General features: G+C 34.4%; 1 protein-coding gene across 1 annotated transcript in view; it reads right to left on the bottom strand.

Annotated features, from left to right (window-relative positions):
* Window positions 1-24,433, bottom strand: part of CNTNAP2 (contactin associated protein like 2) — a 1,200,002-nt gene that overhangs the window by 970,128 nt on the left and 205,441 nt on the right. The window contains exon 4 of the mRNA XM_011365532.2: window positions 12,824-12,971. Within this exon, the coding sequence (XP_011363834.1) occupies window positions 12,824-12,971 (148 nt within the window). The remainder of the gene's footprint in view (window positions 1-12,823; window positions 12,972-24,433) is intronic.

Below are 24,433 nucleotides of genomic sequence, written 5' to 3'. Positions count from 1 at the left end.
AAGTGAAAGAGATATTGCTTTGTATAAACATTTTTATATTCTGCTTTTCTTCATCTACTACCATATTGTGACCATGTTTTATTGTCATTAAAAATTATTTAAAGGTTTTGTAATGGCTGTACGGCACAGTTTATTCAACTTTTTTTGTGTCACAACTTTCAAATTACTACTTTTGTGAACATTTTTATTTTAGGTATGTTGTACTCTAGTCAGGCACATAAATATCCACATTTTTTACCAATTGTTCTTTTGGAAGCTTTTGGGAATAGGCAATGAATACACTAGCTAACAAACAAACAAATACATCGTTATCCTGGTTTTATACTCACTGGTTGAATGAGTAAACAAAAATTTATTTAGTCTTTAGTTTTCTCATTGGTAAAATGGAGACAGTTATAGTTCCTAACTTGTAGCAGTATTAAGAAGATTAAATAAGGCACTTAGCACAATGCTCTAGATATGCTGCATACTCTTAATTATATAAATAACGATAATTATTATTACTATCCTGACCGTAGATCTGTTACACTCTCGTCTGGTGCTGTCTTTAGGAGGTAACATGCTTTGGTAAAAAGATCAAAATTTAGTTTGACAGTGTGTGATACATGGGTAAGTTACCTTACCTCTTCAAACTTTGGTATTCTCATTTGCAAAATGGGGATACCACCACCTATTTTGTAGGATTGTGAAGTTATTATAGATATGAGCCAGAAACACTCAACAAATGTTAGGTATTTCTTAGCTTCCAGATCCAATGTTTTATAGCAGATATATTTCTGATTCGAACTAGTGAGAATTAAATTAAACTAATAGTAGTTTAGTTAACCAAATCACTCTCTTCACTGAAAAGTAAGCATGGAAAAAGAAAAAGTAATATACTTAGTTCCGAAATGTGATCCCAGTATATTGTGGGAAATAATCACAGTCAAGAGCATTCCTAGTCTATACTTCCCCTCCGCCCCGAAAATGAATCATATTTCCTATACAAAAAAATATTGTAGTCAAGATTATTATGAAGTGAATCATCTGAACCAAACTGAAGCTGTCTGGAGTTATCCAAATAGCTCTGATTTGATCAGTTCAATCTAAAGCCATAAGAAATCAGTCAAATCAATTTAATGACACTGCCCACTCAAGAAACTGTTTGAACCACTACACAGAGCACAGTTCTACACTCTCCACATATTATGTCCCGCTATGTACATCTCTGAATAAGCATGATTAAGATGACACAGTGACTTTATGCCCTCCAGGAGACATTTCTTCATGTCTGAAGTCAATTTTGGTTGTCACAACAGGAGGAGTTTGATGTACTATTAACATGAGTAGGCCAGGGATACTGAAGATTCTATAATTAACAGGGCAGCCTCTCCCTACCAATGTCCAACAATAAATTATCTTCCAAAAACATCAACAGTATCAAGGATAAAAAGACCTCAGTCTATAGTGATATTCACTGTGGTCAAAGTATAAAATACAATTTGTTTTAAAACGTATATTTATTCTTTTAATTTAGAAAGAATATACAAAACAAGATAAAACAAACAGAATAAGAAGAGAATGAGTAGCACAAACTGTAAAAGCAGAGATGAAGTGATCTAGAATCATCAATGGAAAGTCGTGGGAGCGATACAGGAGGCTCTACAACCATGCCGAGCAGTATTTGGACAAGTCCAGAATGAATCTACATTGGTCGTTAAAAAAGGAGGAAACAATGTATTCTCTAGTCATCTCGCGGCCTTGAATTCAAATACTTCCTTTGTAGCATGATTTTAAATGAATCTGTGCCATGTTTTACCTTAAACATTGTTGACAAACCCTCACCTGAAGAATGAATAGAAATCCCTATTCTGCTGTACCCATCGAATATGCTTCTAGGTCTCTCACTGGGTTTTGTTGTAATAATTACTAAATTTTCTTTTTGATTGTTAACTTTAGCATTAGTAAATATACTTTATTTTTGGTCAACCAATAGCACCCCTGTAATAGATGGACACGGCATACCTAAATTTGGAGTAGAGGTTAACGAGAGGGTTTGTTAAACCAGTTGTGCTCAGAGTCGAACACTATGGAGAGTGAGTGAGCACAGTTATATTTCCACCTAGTCTTCTGCAACATAGGAAAACCTTGTAATATGATTTGAGGGAAATAATTATCTTTATTATACAAGCACAATACCAAGGGAAAAAAATTTTCCCTTGCTTCACTTTTAAACCTTTTCCTTTTGAAGTTTTAGAAGCCACTTGCCATTCTCTAGATTCATTTTGTATGATACACAAATACGGATGATATAGCAGGTATAATATAGGCCAGACTACTAAGTAAGCGACCTGGTAAACTGTAGGTTCGTAGCGGGAAGAAAGAATGTTGCATGAGGTTTTGCACGTTGTTGATTGGACTCAGGTGAATAATTAACACAATCCATGTGGTGATTAGGATCAGACGGTTAAATCAGATTTTATGCAAATATCAGTCTTACCTAGAGCCTGACTTTACCAATAATTTTAGGAAACAAACCATCCAGAAACGGTGGTATAAGGCCTGAAATTAAAAGCACAGTATTATGTATGCCTTGACTTCTGAGGAAAACCAGGTTCCCAAAAGGTCTAACCACAAGTTCCCCTAGGAACTCTGCTCCCATGGATGAAGTCCCCTAGTGAAAAGTCCTTCCTGTTTCAGGAACCAGGTGCAGTCTCCTCTTATCACTGAGCACATGGGGCTTCAGCTCCCTGCCACCCACAGAATTATTCAAACAATCGCACATCCTCCTGTGGGAACCAAGGGACACTTCACTCTCTTGATACTATAAAGCACGTCTCTCACTTAGCCTGACTCTATTCACTCTGTTCCCAAGTACAACCCCCACATGGCCTGCATGGCATGTGGTGTCCATCTCCCATGGGCTGCAAATACACATGACTGATAATCTGCTGCTGATCTCATCTCTCTGATGTTGGGTGTCAGATATTCAGCCATCCCCATAACCCTAGGTGGGAATAGCTTCCTCATCAATGGGATTTTAAAACGAGGTGATTAAGACAGAGGCAGGAACCAGACAGGGAGGGTTCTAGAACAGCCTGCACAGTTTCTCAGGTGTCCCTTCTTATATCACACTGAGCTCCTTGACCTAGACTTATAGGGAGGGTGTCTAATAAGCCAGGCAGTTACTGCCTCATACAGAAGGGCGCATTTAGGTTGTGAAACTTCTCCATTCAATACTTTAATGATTACTCAGCTTATGAGTTAATTTCCAGGGAGCCAAGATCACAAATCTAGAGAAGCTAAGAGCGTTTACCATAGGCAACCTAAAAAAGAGATATCTTGCTCAAAACCTTCCATAGATAAGGGCTTCCTCCTTGAAAAAATAATTATTTGGGAATGCTCGGCATTACAGTTGTCAGAATGTTTACAGAGACTGGTCCAGTCTACCTGCCTTTTTTCTTCCTTAATATTAGAAATTCAGAATGAAATGGAACATAAGGCAACTTCTTTAACCGCTCCCACTTCACCAAACATGAAAGACTGAAAAGACTGGTATGACACTATTTGGAGCATGAGAAAATATTACGTAAATGTTCAATTCAGAAGTATACAGAATAAAATTGTGATAATTCTTCTTAAGTCTAGGTATGGTGGATCTGATACCAGTCTAATAGGAATAAAATTATTCAATGTTTGAAAATGACTGATTTCTAATTTTTAATTGATATATCCAAGAATGTGGACTGTTTGAAAATTTAAATGTCAGCATACTAAGTGATTTTATTATATCGTTACTTTTAATTCATGAGGGTGATAACTGCCATCCTAAATATTTGCTCTTCTCTCTCTAGCTAAGCTCATTTAAATAGGTGATAATTAAGACTAACAACTCAAGAAATAAAAGCTAATAAAAGAATCATATATATATGCAGTGTTTTAAATTTTACTTCTTTCTTCACATTAAACAGGAATTTTAAGTGACGACGTTGTAACTATAACTCTGACTTTAATATTCTCTGCAATCACGTAAATAAGATTAACATATATGTAAAAGGTAGTGAAAATATCTGATGAGCTGAGATTCTCTGAAAAAATGGACTGACTGAAGTTGATAAACGTTTTGCACCAAACAGCAAGGAAAGCTTGAGCTGTGTTTATTTGAGAGCTGTCCTTAAATGAGTGTATTATGAAGATCAGTCTTGTAAATTTTCCTATTGGAAATGTGGAGTGTGCAATGCCATCGAGGTATTTTTCTTGCTGAATAACTCCTTCTATGTATTCTTATAGCGAAAACTATGTGCCAATTTATAGTCATTAGAATCCACAAAATAGTATTTTCTGTAGGCCATCATTAAGATTATAAAAAGTCCTTGTGGGTGGAGAAGAAAAGAAGAATTAACCAGAGCAGAGAGGTATCAAACGTCATAACAATGTTCTAAATTATTATGCAGGTTTGCTATGTCTGTGATTATCTTATGCCAGTCACATAACCCTGTGGATTTTAGTTTTCTCATTAGTAAAATAAGGAATCGGGCTGAGATGTCTCTTGAGAACTTTTTAGTTTAAAAGTGCTTGTAGAGTATATATATGGCTCTTTGTATTAATCAAAATATCTTATTTATAAACCATGCTGAGGCACAGTTATTTTTCATTATTTTATTCTTATCTTCAACCAGTTAACATAGTATGTGCATGCTTTTTAAAATATGCTTGTATTGTTACGAAAAGAGGTTTGGATTAATATTTACAGTACAAAATATATCCTCTTATTCCACAATAGAAGTATACTTTTTTTCCTAATTTGGAATGGCAAAAATGGGCTTCATTACATGTTGTGCTATACCAATAACTTTAGCTTGCTTTAAATCAACACTATTGATTTTACATCAAATTAACATTTGAAAATTACTGAGTAAACTTAAATTTAGATTTTTGTAGTAAGCAATACAATGTAAATATAACTCTAAATCAGTGACATACTAAATATGTCTCCAAAATATGAACTAGTTGCCATTTGTAATTGTCCTGTAGCTAAGAAGAAAGTTACATTTGCTATGTTTTTCCACTGAATAAACTCGATAGAAACTATCTTCCAAGGAAAGAAATTACACTGAAAAAAAATCAATTAAAAGTTGATAATATGTATCCCATGGACATGAAAAACCAGAACAGAATCCTTTGTTTTTTATAACTTATATTTCCTTTCAATGTAAATATCACCCTCAAATGTTGATCCAGGAATAAGACCCACTAAGTTTTTGACTTTTTATCATATAAAATAATAATACTTTATTACCTTTTAATATTTACACCTTTAAGTTTACGTTGCTAAATAAGTCAAGACCATGAAACAAATGACCTAGTATATTTTTCACCATATCAAAAATATCAGACTGCTATAAGAATGACCAGTTGCTGGCTGCATTATCACCCACCATGGTGAGCTACAATTAGATATAGAGAAACAGTCTTTCTATTGTAATTTTCCAATTCCACTTTGAAATATAAACTGCTTTTTAAAGAAGTGAAGAATATAACATGTGCTTGAATCTAAATTCCATTTCTCTTAATGACAAGAACATTTGTTTATAACCTATTTTTTTAAAAATCTACTGCATACAAACATAGGAACTCAGCATATCTATACATTATTTACTAGCATACATAAATAATGTCCATACATTATTTACTAGCATGACAATTTTAATTATCTCTTTACTATGTGGAACTTGACTTTGATAGCTATTAAATCTATTTTTATATTGATTTACTTTTATTTTCACATTAATCTGCATGTAAAGTTCAAATTAATTAATAAGAGTGTGGTATTTTTCCTCTGATGATAAACAATTTATATATGTAATCCATGAAGCAGTTTCATAAAATTGTGGTTTAAAATACCCTCAAGTAGAAATAACAAAGGTCTACACACATTCGAATCAGAAAAAGAAAAACTGAGTTCTCTACTTTATATGGCTCTTTTGGAACATCTATTAATATATTCAGAGTTAGCAATTATTTTAACATTCTGTAGGCCTCTAGAGCGCCATTCAGTATGATGTAATAGAATCATATCCTGTTGAACCAATAAAAAAATCTATACAATGTCGAATAGTAATTTTCACTGAGAGAATAAATTAGGTTTAAATCATTTACATCTTACATTAGTTCAGTTGTGCAAACATCAACTGTGTACAGGGAGTCTGCTAATTAATGGAATGCCAATGATGAATAAGGTGACTTTGTGTGCCCCTTCTCCCCAATATTTTAAGATCTGCTATATTTTGCAATGCTTTGATAAATATTCCATTGGATATATTCACATAATGTAATTGGAGTAAAAACGAAAACAAAAACAAAAACAAAAAACAAAAACGATGTGGTTTATTCTGGAAATTCAGAGACCTCTTGCTGGAAACTGCATCTTGATTGAATCCTAGAAGATAGGACAGATTGGTCAGGTGACGAATGATGACGAGGACATTACAGTCGGAGAGGACATCTCGGATGAATATATGTTAAAAGCATGTCATGTATTTGGAAGTAGGAATAGTTTGTGTTAGTGGAGCATAAAGTTCACATGAAAATGATAAGGCCTAAGACTATAGAAGTAATAGGAAGGGCATTATATTTCAGGCTGACAACTTATACTTTATAGGCAATGTGGCATCATTAAAGTCTTTTAAGTAAAGGTGTGATATGACCAGATTTGCATTTTGGATTTAAAATTAGCAAAATGATTTAAAATTAGAATTCAATAAATGCTAATGGGATTGATGAATCTATGTCATAAAATATTGATCTTCAAGCAACAGTACGTCTTTTACTTTGTGTGTGTGTATGTGTGATGAACAAAAAAATATAAGAATCTGGAACCCTTTTACATTATGCAAAATTAAACATCTAATTTAAATAGGAAAACAGGTTGACTTCTAGAACTTATTTCTTTGCTCAGCTAAACTGATCTAAAAGGTAATTATTACCAATTTTAATGAATATTTATTGTAGCAGGTTGAATAATGTTTGCCACAACATTATTTCTCCACTCAGAAACTCAACATATAGACTTACTTGGAAATAGGGTCTCTGCAGATGTGATGTTACTGTGCAACAAGGTCAGCTTGGTTTAGGGTGGTTCCTAAATCCAAGGACATGTGTCCTTATAAGACTACGTGAGGATACAAAGACATAAACACAGAGGGAGGAAGGCCTTGTGAAGACAGAGACTAGAATGATGCAGCTACAAGTCAAGCAACACCAAGAACCGCCAACAACCAACAGAAGCTCAGGGAGAAGCATGAGCCTCCACAAGGAATTAACCCTGAAATTAACACCTTGATTTCAAACTTCGGCCCTCCAGAACTGTGAGATAATAAATCTCTGTTGTCTTAGACACACAATTTGTGGTAATTTGCTACAACAGCCCCAGCAAACTAATACATGTTTACATGGCAGTGTCTCTCATCTAGGCAGAATAAGAGCTATGGGAATTACTCTGTGGTACTTATAAGAGAATATTCTCATTAGCACAGCATGAAAAGGATGAAACACTATCCTCCTTCGATTTGTATGTGGCTTCTCCTGACATGGTTTTCCCTCCCTGCCAGCTTGGCACTTATTTTCCACCATGATTTGCATTGGGTGACATATCTGGGCTTTATTAATTATTCATCTAAAGAGAGAAGGCATATATAGAAATCATTTCAGCTGTGTGTATTCTGGTTTCCCAAGATGCTGACCTTACTCTTATGAAGACTCTAGTTAAAGCTAATTTGGTATTTGTCACCAAAAAAGCTCACTATTTTCAACAATACACTGTGTTGGACTTTTGTTAAATGAATGTTTGAATATTGTAGCCATAATGATTTTTTTTTTTAAATCATTAGACTGTGACTTCTCTCTTTTGTTTCACGTAGTCTCTTTGGTATAGAATATGATGAGCATCAGTGTTTTGGGAGACAGCTTACTGAGTCAAAAGACATGGGGAATATTAGCAAGTTTTTAAAATAACAGCATACACTTATTTTGACAAAATGAGGGAAAACTAAAGGTAGAGAGAGCCGAATAACCTAAAATGAGTTTAAATTCATTGAAATTGGAATTCATGTGATTGTCAAGACAAGTCAGGAAACAAAAACAGTAGAAACCCTAAAGACTTTGAAGGAGTGGCCTGGAACTAAACTTCTTCCCCTGGAACAGAGTGAACATATTTCAATCTTGAGAGGTATCTAACTTCTCAGAGGACGAAGTGACCATGGAAGCACTGCACGGAGGAAAGACAACACACACGAGGGGAGTCACAGGAGGCATACACTCCGATGGAAGCGGTGCTCACACAGATTTCTCCCTTCCGGTTCTGGCAAACTTTGAAATAAAAGAAGTACAACCCTATCCCCTAACCTGCAGGTTTAAGACAGATCATAGATAAACCCTCTAAGGGGTTTCTAGAAAGATGAGAGAATTCATTTCTCTCTCCCACAAGAGTGATCAAAGCCTAGATTCCCTGCTTGCTGGGGCCCCAGAGTACACAGCACTGCTACTCAGAGGAGGGCAAAAGGGAGGTGTGTCTGTCTGACGATTCCCCAAAGACCCAGGATTTCTTTTCTCATTGAAAAATCAAACAAAGCCCTTACGGCAACAGTTCACTAAGTTCAAGAAAAAACAGAGGGTCATCTTTGAAGGAACCACTCCAGTTTGAATTCCAGTACAGATAAATCTAAATCATTGTAACTTTGGGAAAGTTATCCTTTACAAGTGTGTTCAACACATCTTTTTCTTATTATAAACATGTATATTTTTCTTGAAAAAGAGAATGTAATTTACATTCTTCAAAAATAGACAAAAAAAAATCTGACCTGAACATTAGTTAGGAAAATGACCTGTCACCAAATTTTTGACAGTAAAAACAGTCTCCAAGATAATTAAATTGTGTTTTTTTTTTCCCCCAAAGCAAGGAAAAAAATATTTAGAGACTGTCACTTAAAAAACAAGTGCTGTAATCTGTTTAGATTGTAACAAGAAAAATAAAAAGCAGATGTTTTGGTTCTTCTAAGCTACATGATCCAATATGGTAGCCAGTTTTCACCCTATTTTAATTCACATTAATCAAAATTAAATAAAATTAGAAGTTTAGTTCCTCAGTGGTCTTGGCTAAATTTCAATTGCTCAATAGCTACACGTGGCTAGCGACTATAGCAGATTGAGACATTTAAAGTTCTACTGGAGAGCAATGCTCGGAGCTATTTCTGTGCCTTTTTTTTTCTAAAATATTGAAATCTGTATTAGTTTCCTGTTGCTATTATAACAAATTACCCAAAATACAGTGCTTTAAACAAAAGAGATTTGTTCTCTCACAGTTTTGGAGGCCAGAAGTCCCCAATTGGTTTCACTGGTTTGAAATCAATGTGTCGGCAGGACCACACTCCCTCCAGAGGCTCTAGGGTAGATCTGCTAGTCTCCTGTTCTGGCCACATCCCATGGCTTGTAGCCAGACAGCTCCAATCTCTGCCTCCGTGGTCAGCTTGCCTCCCTCTTTTCTGTCTGGGAAACCACCCTCTGCCTACCTCTTATAAGGACACATATGACTGCACCCAGAGCCCACCTGGACGAGTGCAGGATAATCACCCTATGTCAATATCATTAACTTAATCACACCTACAAACACTTGTCTTTTAAAGTAATATTTATAGGGTCCAGGAATTAGGACCTGAGATCTCTGGGAGGCCATTATCCAATTTACTACAACCTGCTACAATACTATTTTTCAAATTCTATTTTACTTTATTTGATTCTGTTACCAATTTATCATTTACTCCACTGGGCATCTATAGGTATAAATATTAATATAGTTTTCCAAAGCGTATGATTTTTCCTCCAGAAAGGCTTATACGCTTAGAAAATCTAGCTTCCAATTTAGCTTCAGGTATTTTTCCTCCCCATCTTATGGTTGTCAAAGCCTAGGATTGATGGAAAAGCCTATGACAGCACTAATTCAAAACTTTACAAACCCACTTGCAAGGATTACAGAACATGTTGTTATATTTTAAGCCACACCTGAGTCGGAGCGCTATTTCCTCTGGGCGAGCTGCTTTTTCCTTTTGCTGTGAGTTCTAAAGTAATTCCATTGACAGTATTGGTTTTAAAATAATTATTTTTAAAGGAAGCCATCTCAAAAAGATGCCTGTCTAGATAGTGTAATGAGAATGAAAATAAAAAGAAAAGAAATAGAGTTGGCTGTAAAAACTACTCAAAACAATTAGAAAAATGGATAAATAAAAGACAATCCAATAGAAATATGGGCAATATTCCTGAACAAACACGTCAGGAAAGAGGGTATACAAATGACCAGTAAGCATAAACTCTTTAAAAATCAGGAAAATGTTCATTAACACTAAAATGAGATATAACGAACACCCGACAGAAGGGCTAACACTTTTAAATCGATGCTAAGTGTCTGAAATTGTATAGCAACAGGAACACATTGCTGTGAAAGTCTAAATTGACACAACCACTTTAGAAAAATTTCTGTCATTCTTAACCAACTTGAGTATATACATATGCTATCTTGATATTACCCCTTCCTAGGTCTCTACCCATGGAAATGTATTTATAGCAATTCTACAGAAAGAGCCCCAAATTGGAAACATTCAAATGTTCCTAAACATGAAATGAAAGAAAAATTGTGGAATATTCATACAACAGAATACTACTATTAATGGAAATAAATGAATACCCCATCAGCATGGATAATTATCACAAATATAACTGAGGGGGCCCAATGAGTGCATCTGGGGTGTCGATGTGATTTCTTACCTGGAGCTGGTCACATGGATATTCACTTTGTTGGAATTAAGGACTAGGCAAACAGTGGTAGTGTACCAGACTCTCTGGTTTCCCTTCTGGCTCTATCACTCAGGCTGTGTGCCTTTGGGCAAATATTGACTTTCACTATTTTTATTCTAATAAACATTGCTAGATTAAATTGCCTTTGTCTTTCATACCATGTTTTTCGTATTCACTGTGGTATTATTTCACTGGGGTGAAATCAGCATATTTCACGACACAAAAAAGTGTTCCATAAACAATTAATAAAAGAAATTATATATATCATGGTTTCCATTAAGAATATTACATACTTTTCATTTATTGAAAGTTGAACACGCTCCTTATAAAATTTGTCACACTGATAAAAATATCAGTTTTGGGGGGTTTTCATTTTTTCTTTTTTTGCCTTCCCGTCATGATGCCGACATCTAGAACACTGTGAGCGCAGGGTTTCCTTTCCAGGAATACCCAGAGTACACAGTAGAAAGGACCTACATTTGTGTTAGGGCTCATTGTAGGCTTCTTCTGAAGAGTTCTAATTTTTCTGAAGAACTAAATCTCTCTGTCTCTCTACTCATCATATTTGCTATAATAAAGTAATGACCAAATAAAATAAAAAATAAACCCCTACAGAATATTTAAAATGATCTCCATGGCCCCTTTATAGTAATCAGATCAGTCTGCACATAACAATGTTGCCTATGAACTAATAAAATACAAACTGGTCATCATTATAGCTACTATTTCACATTAATCTCTGCAAGTAAATTCAGAGGTAAAAACTTTATATACTTTTTTTTGTTATGAACTACCAAGTGTTTGGTTAATTTAAAATGCTTGCCCATTAGGGCATCTGCCATTTTCTGGTTATTGTGAGTTTTATTTTTATGAGTCTACAGGAAGAGGTAGGTAAGAATCTAAAGGGAGATTCGCTGCATAAAGCCGATATTCCAATTCTCTGCCCTGTCCGTATCCAGCATCACTCCTCCCCTGACCAATTGGAAGAACAGGAAGAAACATCTCTTGGAAGGAAGAAAATACGTTTTCCCAGAGCATTCACATACTAAAGCCAGTGTTTGCTAATCATGTGTTTGAAGACTGAATTTATACTACCTAAGGGCCTCAAAAATCCTCAATCTTTAAAGTAATTTGGTGTTGGTACTGCCTTCGTAGAAGAAACAAGCAAAAATAAATTCTCTCTAAAAGAATGCACCATCAATATCTGCCCAAAAGAAGTTCCACAGATACAGTTTTGAAGAAACTGAAGTCACAGTCAAGAAGATGGATGCGCATAAGGATAAATAAGGACAGGCAGATAGGAAGTCTATGAAGGAAGGAGAGAAAATGAGGAGCGGGAGAGGGAGGAATAAACAAGCACTACTAGCAAAAATAAGCGGAAACAATAGATAGCAGAATTAAAATCCCCCAAAGTCCATATATTGGAATAATTAGACTTATGTATAATATGTTTAAGAAATACAAAAAGGGAATTCAAAAGACGCTTAAAGGAAAAGAAACTTTTTATATGACCAAATTGGAAAAAGATGCAAATAAGACTTATAGATACATAAAATACAACTGACCTTGAAACTCAGTGCTTGGATTTTAAAAAGTGATAACTTTAACCAAAGAGAAATGGAAGGAAGCTCTTAAGAATATATTCAAAATGCATCACAAAAAGCCCAAAAGATGGATAATAGTATTGGTTTTTACTTTTTAAATATTTCATAAGACTTCAGGCAATTTAATTAACAAGCTTCATTGTTTTAGTCTATTGAACGGACACTTCCCAATCCTTTACTTAAAATATTCTTAAGGTATTCTTATATGTGTTTGTATATAAATGTAAACATACATTTATGACAAACAAACAACATTATGTTTTACTTGTATATAAAAACAGAAGGCAGTTTACTGTCAGAGAAAGTAAGCAACGGTAAATAACTGAAAATAAACAGATTACTATTTAAATGAAGATGGCAATGCCCACAACGAATTTTAACTGTGTGATACTCACAGTAAGAACAGCCATAGACTTCGATTCTGAGCCCAATGCGGCCTTCTCCGTTCCAGTCCAGGGGCACCATGCGCACGTAGCGGGCAATGACCGGGTGCTGCAGGTCGTGGCGTACCACGCTGTCAGAGTTGATGTTCCCAGGAAACGCCTGGAACGAGGATGGAATGAAAACTTAGGGGGAAAATACCTTGGAAAGAACCGTGTTCTCTATCTCATAAAATAAACTTAAATTTTCTTATCCAATGGCAGGATTTTATATTCTCCACACCATAAACAATTTGAAAAGAGCTTCTATATATCCTTTAATATGAAAACAAGTCCAGTTTTAAATGGAAACCAGGCCAAAGTTTCCATGGGTCCTTTTCTGTGTGTAGATATACTCTTAAAAGAATGAAATACTATATGGCACCCGATGTAGTATGCAATAAACATTTAAGTTATGAGTTCTAATATTTTAATTATACAATAAACCATTTTTCATGGAATCCGACCATATTTCTTGCTTTTAAAAATATCTCTAATATCTCAGTTGAAGTCTGACAGCTTTCGACATCAGTTAGGTAAAAAGAACAATTGACTGTGTTATGCATTTTTTTTAAAAAGAAATGACAGAGTAAGAGAGCCACAGTCAGGAGATCCTGGGTGGCAGAGGTCAAACCAGGCGCAGGAAGACTAGTGCAAGGAATCGAGAGTCGATGCCAATGTGGACTGTGTGGAAAATGAGAAAATACAAGAGAGATGGTGTTTTGAAAGAAGACTTAATAACATTTTGAGAGAAGGGAGAAAGAGAAAAGATATAAATCAACCTATTCCAAGGTAAGAACACACAGGCACTGGTGACAGAAAGGGGAGGGGAACTGGGGAAAACAGCTCTTCCCTCAGCAACCTCTTCTTTTTAAGTAACAGCATCTGGATTTTCTCTAAAAGTTCACCCATTCTCCATTCAATCACCTGATTCAAGAAGTAGAAGCCACTGTCTAGAACCAGGGGTGGGCACTTAACTCAGTGAGACTCAACTACAGTCATTTATTCTGGGAAAGGAGGGGCTCTCGGCACTAAGCTCAGGTTGGCAGCTTCGCTATCATGAAGGAATGGATGTCAGAGAAAGACAAAGTAGGCACAAGCGTGAGGACATCGTGAGGCATCTAAATCCAAAGCTTGCTCAAGAAAATCTCTGGGCGTTTTCATGATTGAACCTGTTTCCTTTTTTTTTTTTTTTTTTTTTTATGTGACTGAAAGAATATCAACCAACATAGAAGTATTTGAAGGGAAAGTTAATTAGTGAAGATTTAGATATATTGCATTTTAGATTTCACCATTAAATTAAAAGGCAACATAGAAAATCTGAGATGTTGAGGAGGACAGTATTTTATTCAAGGTTAGCTTTGCAGAGAGGGTACATCTATCATTTATGCACAAATGCATGGCATAGGGTATTTTCGTCAGCATTCACAGCATCAGTAGATTGCTATTTGCACTTTTCATTTCCAAGCATAGAGATTTGAAAGATTATCCTAATTGAAGTTTAAAACATTTCCAAAGAATGGTGTAGGCGTTCCTGATCCTGTCTTGAATATAAAGGCACAAATATATGTGAGATATCTTTTACATAGTAATTTTTGGAAAAGTTAAGGAACATAGAAGAAGGTGTAGACATAGATTTAACAAAGACAACATCTAATATTTATATATCATTTTATTATTTAAACATTCTAGTACACACTGTATTGTTTGTGCCCCACAGAAAACCTTATTTTGCAGGCATGATGTTCCCCCCCCACCCCAAATCAGGAACCTCAGCATCAGAAAGTGAAAGGAATTGCTGATGCTGAATAGCTAATAAGGGCAAACCAGGGCAAAGCTGGGAGCCCACCCACTCCCATCCTGACCTTTGGAAATCAAATTTTCAGCTGGGAATAAAAGTTTTTCTACTTTGATGTTTGATACTGCACGTTTGAATATCAAATTTAAAGTCTGATAGATAATTTTTATCATACCACATTTTGGACATACATTAAATCTCTGGCCTATTTATTAGCATATTTTGTCTGCATACTTCTCTCTTCATTTTTATTTTCATGAATTTTGACAAAAATTCGTATTTTCCTTTCTCACATTTTCCAAAACATGCTCCTATTGTGGTCATTAGCAAAAGCTCCTCTGCAGGTTTTACACAAGTAATTAAAAGTATACATGACGTTGCTTACTAATAGGAAAGAAATACTGGTCTGCTACAGTGCATATATCATTTTAGTAGTAATGACTACAATGCCACAGGCCTTGAAAAGGACCTTTTTTTTTTTTTTTTACATAATTTGACTTTTACATTCATTTGTACCTTGTTACACAGATGTAAAAAAATCCAGGTAAGACACAGAGCTGAGTTTTGCAAAAACATTTATGATTTGGAAATTGACATCAAAATTGAAGGAGTAAAATAAATTTGAATCTTTCTTGAATAGAACAATATCCTTTAAAATTCAATCTTCATTAAGACAAATGTCACACAACAATATATGCTTTTTGGGGATATAAAAACACCAAATTCATTACTGTAAGCCTGAAAAATCAATTTACAGAAGCTTGTGAATTATATGTCATTGCTATTAAATCTCCTTTACTGGCTGTGATGTGTACGTACATATGCTTAGAAGTATAGTTTTTTTTTTTAACTAACGTGACATTTATGTAACTTGCAAAGCTTTATGCTTAGTAAAGCTAACAGAAATATGTTAAACCTATGGTGCTAATTTAGAGTTACTGTTCTATAAATTGTAAATATACAGCAAAGAGTTAGAGCTTTTTTTTTTACATATTGTGAGTCATTCAAAAGGATAATTTTAGAATAATCTAAACATCATTGAAATTTTAACAACTGAAAATTCCCCACCATGTGCACTAGATATTTCTTCTAGCTCAAATAACAGTTCAGATGGTTTTGGAGGGAGAGGCAAATTTTTTTCTGTAATGTACCAAACAGTAAATAATTTCAGAGCACATACCTCAGTCCCATGCCCTCTTTCTTTTTCTTCCTTGTTATTACTACTTTTTTGGAACAACACTTGAAAAATGTAAAAATCATCTTAGCTCACAGATTTTAAAAGAACAGACAGGGACTTGAGTGGGCCCATGGGCTCTAGTTTGCCAGCCCCTAATCTAAGAGAATCTTTCAAATTAATATATCTTCCACTTGATTCAGATAGGATGCAAAAGTCTCAAATCATCAGAAAACTGTTCAGTCATTTGGCATTTAAAAACCAATATACTTTAGAAAAGCATTTTGTCATTCCTTGAAGCGTACAATTTATCGGACTAAAGGAAAATATACAGGGATTTAAAAGTATGCTGTGTGTGATGCCTAAACTAAAATTTTTCCCTCAAATTCACTATTATGGGGTCTGAAGTATAATTTATGAATTATTTTATGAATAGAATAAATATATTTAGTCAGCTAAAATCTCACATTTCAAAAAACCTAAAATTAGGGCACACAAGCCCCTGCAGCAAATGAATGAGATTGTATATCTTGGTGCAAAAGTTTGGTTTAAGAATGAAAAATGTGCCTACAACTCTCTGCTATTGCATAAGCAAGCCTAGGTGAAGTTTTAGTGCAACTGACAAGTTTTGCACATAGGAAATTAGATGAGGGAAAAAACAATACATGAATACTTCCTAAAGTGAGATCTTATTTTCTTAAAATATAAAAGGTCTTGGCTGCAACAGAAACACATATTGATTATTCCTTAAGCTGATGTTATAAACCTGTGATCACTATATGTTTCTGAAAGTGAAATTTTATTTCTGGCTGGATTTTAAGTTTTATTTTCCCCATGCTAATAATTTGTCAAAAATGTAGAAATAGATTTTTCATTTTGCAGCCCTGATGTGAGTGAGTCTCCAGGCTTCCGTACATTCTCTGCTGAGGTAGAAAGAAAACAAGTACCTTCATAACACCCTACACCTGTTACACTCCTGCTATGGCCTCTTCGCCTGGACTCCGTTGTCACCATTGTCACCTGGCTATACACACACATTCTGAGGACTCAGCTCAGACAGAGCTTCCTGACAGTAGGACGTCTGCTGACCCTCACTTCTCAACCCCTGCCACTCTGTAAGGGCACCTTGTAGCATCCTAACTTTTCATTTTCTTCACTCAGTCGTAATTACTGCATTATGTTTTTGATTACCTACCTAATGACTATTTCAGAAGTAGGTAAATCAGCTTCGAGGTTTGTGATAAAAACTTTGGTCCACCACTATATGACATCCCTAGCACAGTGGTTGGTGTCCACTAAGTATCCATTTACTGCCTGAGTAAATGAATGAATAAAAATGTGCATCCCCATATGTTTACATTCCATAGCTCTTGTTATTCTTGGATGTACAAAAACCAGTTCAGTAACCATTTATAGTTAATAAGACATATGTTTGACTCAAATGTCGTACAGGGAAAAAAATTGAGCATGCTACTCTGATTCAAGAAACACTAGACTAATAAAGTATTCCCAGTGGTATGGGGATGTCATTATAAGTATATAAAATGTATAAGAATTACAGAGATCATGGGGAAGAAAATCACACAAGAATCAGATCATGCAAAAATAACATAAAAATCAGAGGAGAAATACTAGGAGCAATGTGAATATAACACACATGCACACACCACATGCCCATCAAACCTCAGATGTTCACATGTAATTCACTTGAACTCTGCTAAAAACATACTCTTTTTGGAGGGACAAACCATGGCAAACAAGTTGTGGGACAAATGCCAAAAGAGTCCATCTACGTATGAGCAGGAATACTCTCTCTGGATATTTCTGCTCTTGACTCAGTTAAATATATCTTATCTTCTACATTGTGCCTAAGTTATGTACAGATTTTCGAAATATTTTACTAGAAGAATCATTAATTATTAAGAATTATAACATAAGAAAAATACTCTGACTTAGCAAAACAATAAGCTACAACATTTTAAAAGTCTAGTTATCTTTCTGTTTCTTCATTTCTTATGGGGATCACACGATGATGGTGTTCCATAATTTTTATCCTTTGTGCTCATCTGTTCTCAGTCTATGCAGAAGGTGGATTCCATCTTTTTGATGCCTTTATTGCCTCCCACACTTTATTCCTCAATCTAGTTTCAGGTACAATGTTCTTGGATGCCTCCTTCCCCCACACCCCCTCCTCCCCTTCTTTCCCATGGTTTAATGCAATATCTGTTATATATTCTATATAACTTCATTATTTTATGAATCCATATTATTTTTATCTCCAAACTTTCCTAAATATTTTCTTTATCCTACATGCCAAGCCATAAGAAAGGATGAAAACAAATTAGATAAATGCTAAACTATTTCTAGATAAAGCCAGTCAGCAGAGAGCTGAATACCTGCATTGAAATTTTGGTTACCGTTGTAAAATTGCATTTACTGAATTGTGTTTTGGCATTTTTCCACGGTCTACACTGAAGGAAACCTCCCTATGGGATTCGTCTCTATCTTCAGAGATGTTGTTGGATACTTTAACAATTGTCTTTTTTTCAATATTTAAAATAAATACATGGACAAAGTCAGAAGACCAAAGGCATTGTTATCAAGCTTAACAATGTTGAAGTCCAACATTCCTGACAGAAGTTTGGAGATGGAAATGTTTGAGAGAATGTATAAGGAAGGATACGGTGAATAATATCCATGTCCTTCAAGTAAAAAGTCAAAAGATATTACTAAGGCTTGACATAACAGAAAACTTACTTCTAAGTATATTATTAGAAGTAACATAATTAACAAAGAGACAATTAAAAATATGTAATTTCTAAAAACAGTACAAGTATGGGGAAAAGTAAGTTAGCTAACTACAAACTGATCTATCAAGAAGTCAGTAGTCAAGAGATAATTTCAAAGTTGATAAGTGATCAAACTGCACCATATAGGGAGAATGGAACCTGGGATGAGATAATGAGAAGACAATTTTTGCTTTTAAAATAAATCCTATCTGTACTATTTGATTAAAAATATTTATCCATATACTACCTCAATAAAAATAAATCACAAAATATGTTTTTGTGGGGTCACATCCATAACTTTGGCTTTGAGATTCCTGGCATACAACACAGATGGAAACACAATAAGTTGCAACATTCATTATATCTGTAAAAATGAAATCTAACCAGTTGCTTGAAAAAGCATAAGACTCCTGGTACTGAGCCCAGAAAGGAATTTCTCAAATGAGTCCTTATGTAAAAGGAACCATGCTACACAATAAACAAAGTATTCAACAACATCTGTATAAGAAGATAGAGACAAACCTCACAGGGGGTTTCCTTATGGAAAAATGACCAAACATAATTCAGTATACACAATTTTACAATGGTAACCAAAATTTCAGTGCAGGTATTCAGTTCTCTGCTGACTGGCTTAAGCTAGAAATAGTTTAGTGTGTACAGAGGAATGGAGGAATTGCACCGCCTTCAGGTCATCTTCCATAATCACTGCTTTTCTTAAGTATTGTATAAGTTCAATGGCAGTTAAGTTTGTGGATATACTCCTTGGAAAGTACCCAGAGTATATCTCTTTCTACATGTGTAATCAAATGCTTTCACATGCATAAGATCAACAGAATAATCAAGTTTTATTTAGGATGAGGATTAATAATAGCAAAGTAAATTACCATCTTTTGTGTCTTTTCAAAACGTGAAATTTTTCATTTGCATAGCTTCATACCATGAGATAGCAGTAAGTTTGGCACTAAATCTATTCTCTGATTTGAACATTAATACTGAGTTTATTCTTTCTCAATTTAATATACTTATGCTTCCTGCCATTTTTATATTCTACAGTAAGGTTAACACCCAGTAACGTTTCTCTGTAATACAGAAAAGAGCCCAAATAAGGATACTTCTGGGATGTACAGAAGCTAATTTTTTCTAATATGTTTGAATCTCATCTTTCATTGAAAAAAAAATCTTATATTCCTCCATTTTTACAATTTCTAGTTTTCTACTTCCTTCCTCTGCAAAATGTCTCAAATAAATGTCTCATTTTCCTCTTTCTCTATGCTGTCTTTAAGCTTCAGCAATTTGCCTCCTGCTGCATTTCCTTTTGAAATAGAAATCAGAAAGGTCGCTGATGATGACCCAGTAAACTTTTTCTTGGTTATCTGATTTTTCCATTTCCTTGAATCTCTCTTATTCAAGGGCATTTCTATTTTGGACATTTCGTTTGATCTCAGATTACTTTTCCATCCTCTTCATTAGATAGTCTTAATTTTTCTGTGGATTATTAAAGATCATGTTGTTCACCCTAACTTTTCACGAGTGAGATCATCCACTTTCTTGCCCTAGTCTGAAGCCCTATGAGGATATTTTGCTGTTATTTACTGTCTCCTCCACTACCCTGATTTAGTTTTCTGACTTCCTAGAAGCAAGAGTAATGATGGCACTACTTTTACTGATTGGATTACTCCAGCTCCCTTGCCCTCTGGCACCTGATTATATTCTGCTAACGGGGCACACCAAGAGATGGCCAGACCCTCTCAGAAGGCTTGTCTTTAGGGGCTCCAACTTTCACTGGTTTTTGAAAATACTGTTTTTTCTTTTTGTTCAGTAAGCCCTAGGAATGACAATAGCTTTCCTGTGTTTCTAGTTCAGGAGTGAGTCATCGTCCCTTGTTTGTTCCCTTAAACCTGGCCACACTTCTGTTAATTGTCCCGTCACTCAATTCTGTTTAGGTAAACACTCTAGAATGTACCATCTGCTTCTGATCAGAATACTGACTGGTACATATATGTGCACAAACTCCTTATTATTATTACCTTTTAACAATTTTATTTCCAAATGCCCAGTTGAAAATATGTCCAGAATTCTTCTAATTTTCTAATATCCTAACTTTCCTAAAATCTTTGGCTCTATTAACCTCACTTTCCCCTCTGCTTTTCATTATCACATCCTAATTACATTTCCTTATCTATATTAATTTTCTTTTCATTTCTATATCTATTCCAGGGTTTAGAACTTCTTAATTATTTCAAACCTGAGATATTGTATAGTTTCCCATTTCCCCCTAGCTTTCAACCTTATTCCTTTCCAATACAAAATATGGTATTGGTTATGTCAAAGTCTCTAAATCAAAAGTTTCAGGAAATCTCTATTTCGTACTAAATAAAATCCAAATTCTTTACTAGAGCATGCTATTAAAAATCTTACTATGTTCACAGAGTACTTAAAGTTATTTGTTCTGTCAAGCAAAGGTGTCACCTAATTTGAAAGATTTATTACAGTATTATACTATAAAATTAATATTTTTGTAAGACATAAACATGCAATTTTAAAATGTACTTTAAAATATGCTAATCACTAATAACAGAATTCTTTTTGTCAGCTCATGCAAATCATTCTCTCTTGTACTTAAGTAGATATAGAAAATTAAAGCAAAAATCAAGCAGATATAAAACTTATTTGCAAGATACTCTGATTATTCTTACTCTATCTTCTCATGAGAATAATAAAGTTAATAATATTTAGATGTGAAAATATTTTTATTTAACAATAACCAAAATACATAATAGGATTAATGAAATATTTAACATAGGGTTTCGACGTCCATGTAATTTGCCCCAAATTGTTAACTCTTTCATATGTAGCTTTCTTTTCTGATTCACATATATTTGTAGATAATGGCTATGCCTAAAGAAAATATCTATAATTTAAAAAAATTTTCAATTAAAACTGTCTGAGGTAGTTGATCAGATAGCATTATCTGATATGAGTACAGTAACCACCTGATAAATTTAGCAATTTTATATTGAATGGGGAAAACAAAACAGAAACAAATTATTTAATGACAGAATTTTAATTTGCTCTAAGAACAAAGATCCACAGCTTATATTTCTGTTCACTGGACTAATGGCTATTTTCAAAGAAGCCGAGGTACACTTAGCTAGTAAAAGTAATGTGTACAAGAGTCAAGATGCAAAGATGTATTTTGTAGAAATCACAGCAGACAGGCTGACCACAAATGATGTCAATCAGTGCTATTTCTCAACTTGGCCAAAAATCTTAAAATATTATAAGATTCTGTACTCTGTTATAGGTGCATAAGAAATGGTTCATTTATATTAGGTTTAGTTTGCATACTTTTTTTTTTTTTTTTTTTGGTCTCTGAATGGTTTAAGTAAACTCTGAGTCTTTTCTGAGCCCACACATTCTGCTCTTATGTTATAAAAATGCTTCATCTTCTCTTACAGCTACTACCTTAACAAGAAATGAGTAAAAGGAAATATCTTCTATAGTTTCTATTATTTTTAAATAACTGCATATAGAAAATATTTTCAATAATCATTCCTATTAATAAATTTTAATAAGTATTAATAATATCACCAAATTATGGAAGATTTAAGCATATATCTTTCACTTACAGATATATTTAAGGTTATATTTAGACAATGTAATTCATAAATAATGTTATGGATTTTTAAAACCATGCACCAAATATTTTTCAAAGGATGGATTAAAAAATATATGAGAATTACATATTTTAGGCTTGAACAAGTCAGAGTAGAATCTAAAAACTGGACCACACAGACTGCATTCTCAGAAGACAATGCAATTAAACTACACTGATTAAATAGTAATAAAATATAAGGTATCAAATTAATATAATTTTAATCTTAATTCTGCCACCAAATAGCTGTGTAAACTTGAATAAACTCAAGCATTCGAGACACACAGGGACAAACACATCATTGTGGTCAAGAAACGAAATCATATGATTGTTACCAAATACTGAGACCAAATTAATCATAAAAAGAGTTTGATATTAAAATTTGTGATATGCAGCTAAAGTGGTATTTAAAGGGAAATTAGACTTTATTATTTATAGTAGGAAATAAAAGGTGAAAATTAATGATCTAAGCATAAAATTTCAGAAGTCAGAATAAGAAAGCACAGAATATTCAAAGAATATAGAATACATAAGAAAATAATTAGAAAGATAAGAGTGAAAATAAAACACAAAGATCAAGAGAGCCAAAAGATGATTCTCTATCAAATAAATAAAACTAGAAAATCTCTGGTGAGATTAATCTCCGCCCCCCTTACCCCCAAAAAAAGAGAAAGAAAAATGATCAATGTTAGAAATGAAGGATATAACTATAAATAAATTAAAAATAAAAATAAGAGAATGCTATGAACAAGCCTTAAGCCAAAAATTTTAAAATGAAAGTGAAATGGTCAATATACCACAAAAATATATCCTTAAAAAAATGACTTAAGAAGCAATATAAATCATTAAAAAGGTTTATCAAGAAAGTAAAATGACAATTCAATTGTCTCCCCACTGGTGGAAGAGAGTTCCTCACGGGCTGCTATATGCCTGCACGTTTTGAGAGCGGAGCTTTTGTTCAGTACTGTCTTTATAAGGATGGTCCTATAACGAACAGCTGGGAGAAGAGGGCAGTTTGTTTCCAGTCCAGTACAGTATCAACAATATCTCCTCTGGGGCAAAATTCAGGTGGCTTTGCTTGCAACTTATTATAAAAGAATGAGGTTTCTGAAGCTTAGGTTTCTTAAACTGTTTTCCAAATCTCCTGCATGTCTCATGGACCAGTTTGCAACATCTTGGGTTTTACGGGGCAAGGGGAATTGATGTGAATACAATGCTCATTAATAAAAATAACAACAACAACAAAAAACCTCTGATAAAACCAAGTGTTAATGAAATGCTGGACACTGCTAGTAGAAAAGCAAAATGGAACAGCCAGTTTAGAAAACGGTTTGGCAGCTTCTTAAATCTACCCAGCAATCCCACTAATCAAGAAAAAGGGAAATCTCTCTTCTCATAAAAGTCTGAAGCTTTATTTATAATCACGCCAAAGTAGAAATCTCCCAAATATCCATCAACTGACAGATGGGTAAACAAAGTGGAGTACATCCACAGCTCTGCTCGCCTGATTTCCTTCTACAGCCCATCAAAGGCAAGTCCTACTCAGACTATTTTCTTCCTTCTTTTCATTGAACTCCATCAGTCCTATTTCCATGGGGCCCTTGTGTTATTATTCTTTTCCTAAAAACTGTCCTTGCCTCAATACTCTTAACGAGATAAAGAGTTCTGATTTAAAAGAAAAAAAAAATCAAGAAAAGCAAAAGCAAAACAAACAAAAACAAAACAAACAAGAGAGCCAGCTTCTTTTAACCCTACTCAATTTTTTAATTACAATACCATATCCTCCTTTACTGACCTCCCAAACTTCTGGAAGAGGCAGATTTATATCTAGTCTTCTTCCAAGGGTTTAAGTCTCATCACTCACTTTTTCCTTATTCTATAATTAGTTTTCTATGCTAATAAAGTGACCCTCTGCGACCCCTCTGGAGCACTTGGTTTCCTTATAGTATCTCTTTGAGACTGTGATCTCGTTTTGATTCTGGGACAGGGAGAACACCTATTCGCATGTCTCTGACTTCTTCCTTTCAGTCCTCTTGTAGAAGGTCCGATTCTAATCTAAATAATGAGGACCGATTTCCATATCCCTATCTCCAGTCCTAACTTAGATTTTGAGATCTAGGTCAGGATTTTAACTGTCTTACAGACATCTTTATTTGGATAGCTGGATGGT

The sequence above is a fragment of the Pteropus vampyrus genome, unplaced genomic scaffold, assembly GCF_000151845.1.
Source record: "Pteropus vampyrus isolate Shadow unplaced genomic scaffold, Pvam_2.0 Scaffold112, whole genome shotgun sequence".
In the NCBI taxonomy this organism is placed as follows: domain Eukaryota; kingdom Metazoa; phylum Chordata; class Mammalia; order Chiroptera; family Pteropodidae; genus Pteropus; species Pteropus vampyrus.
Note: the sequence above shows the minus strand (reverse complement) of the source record. Positions and strands in the feature narration are given on the sequence as shown.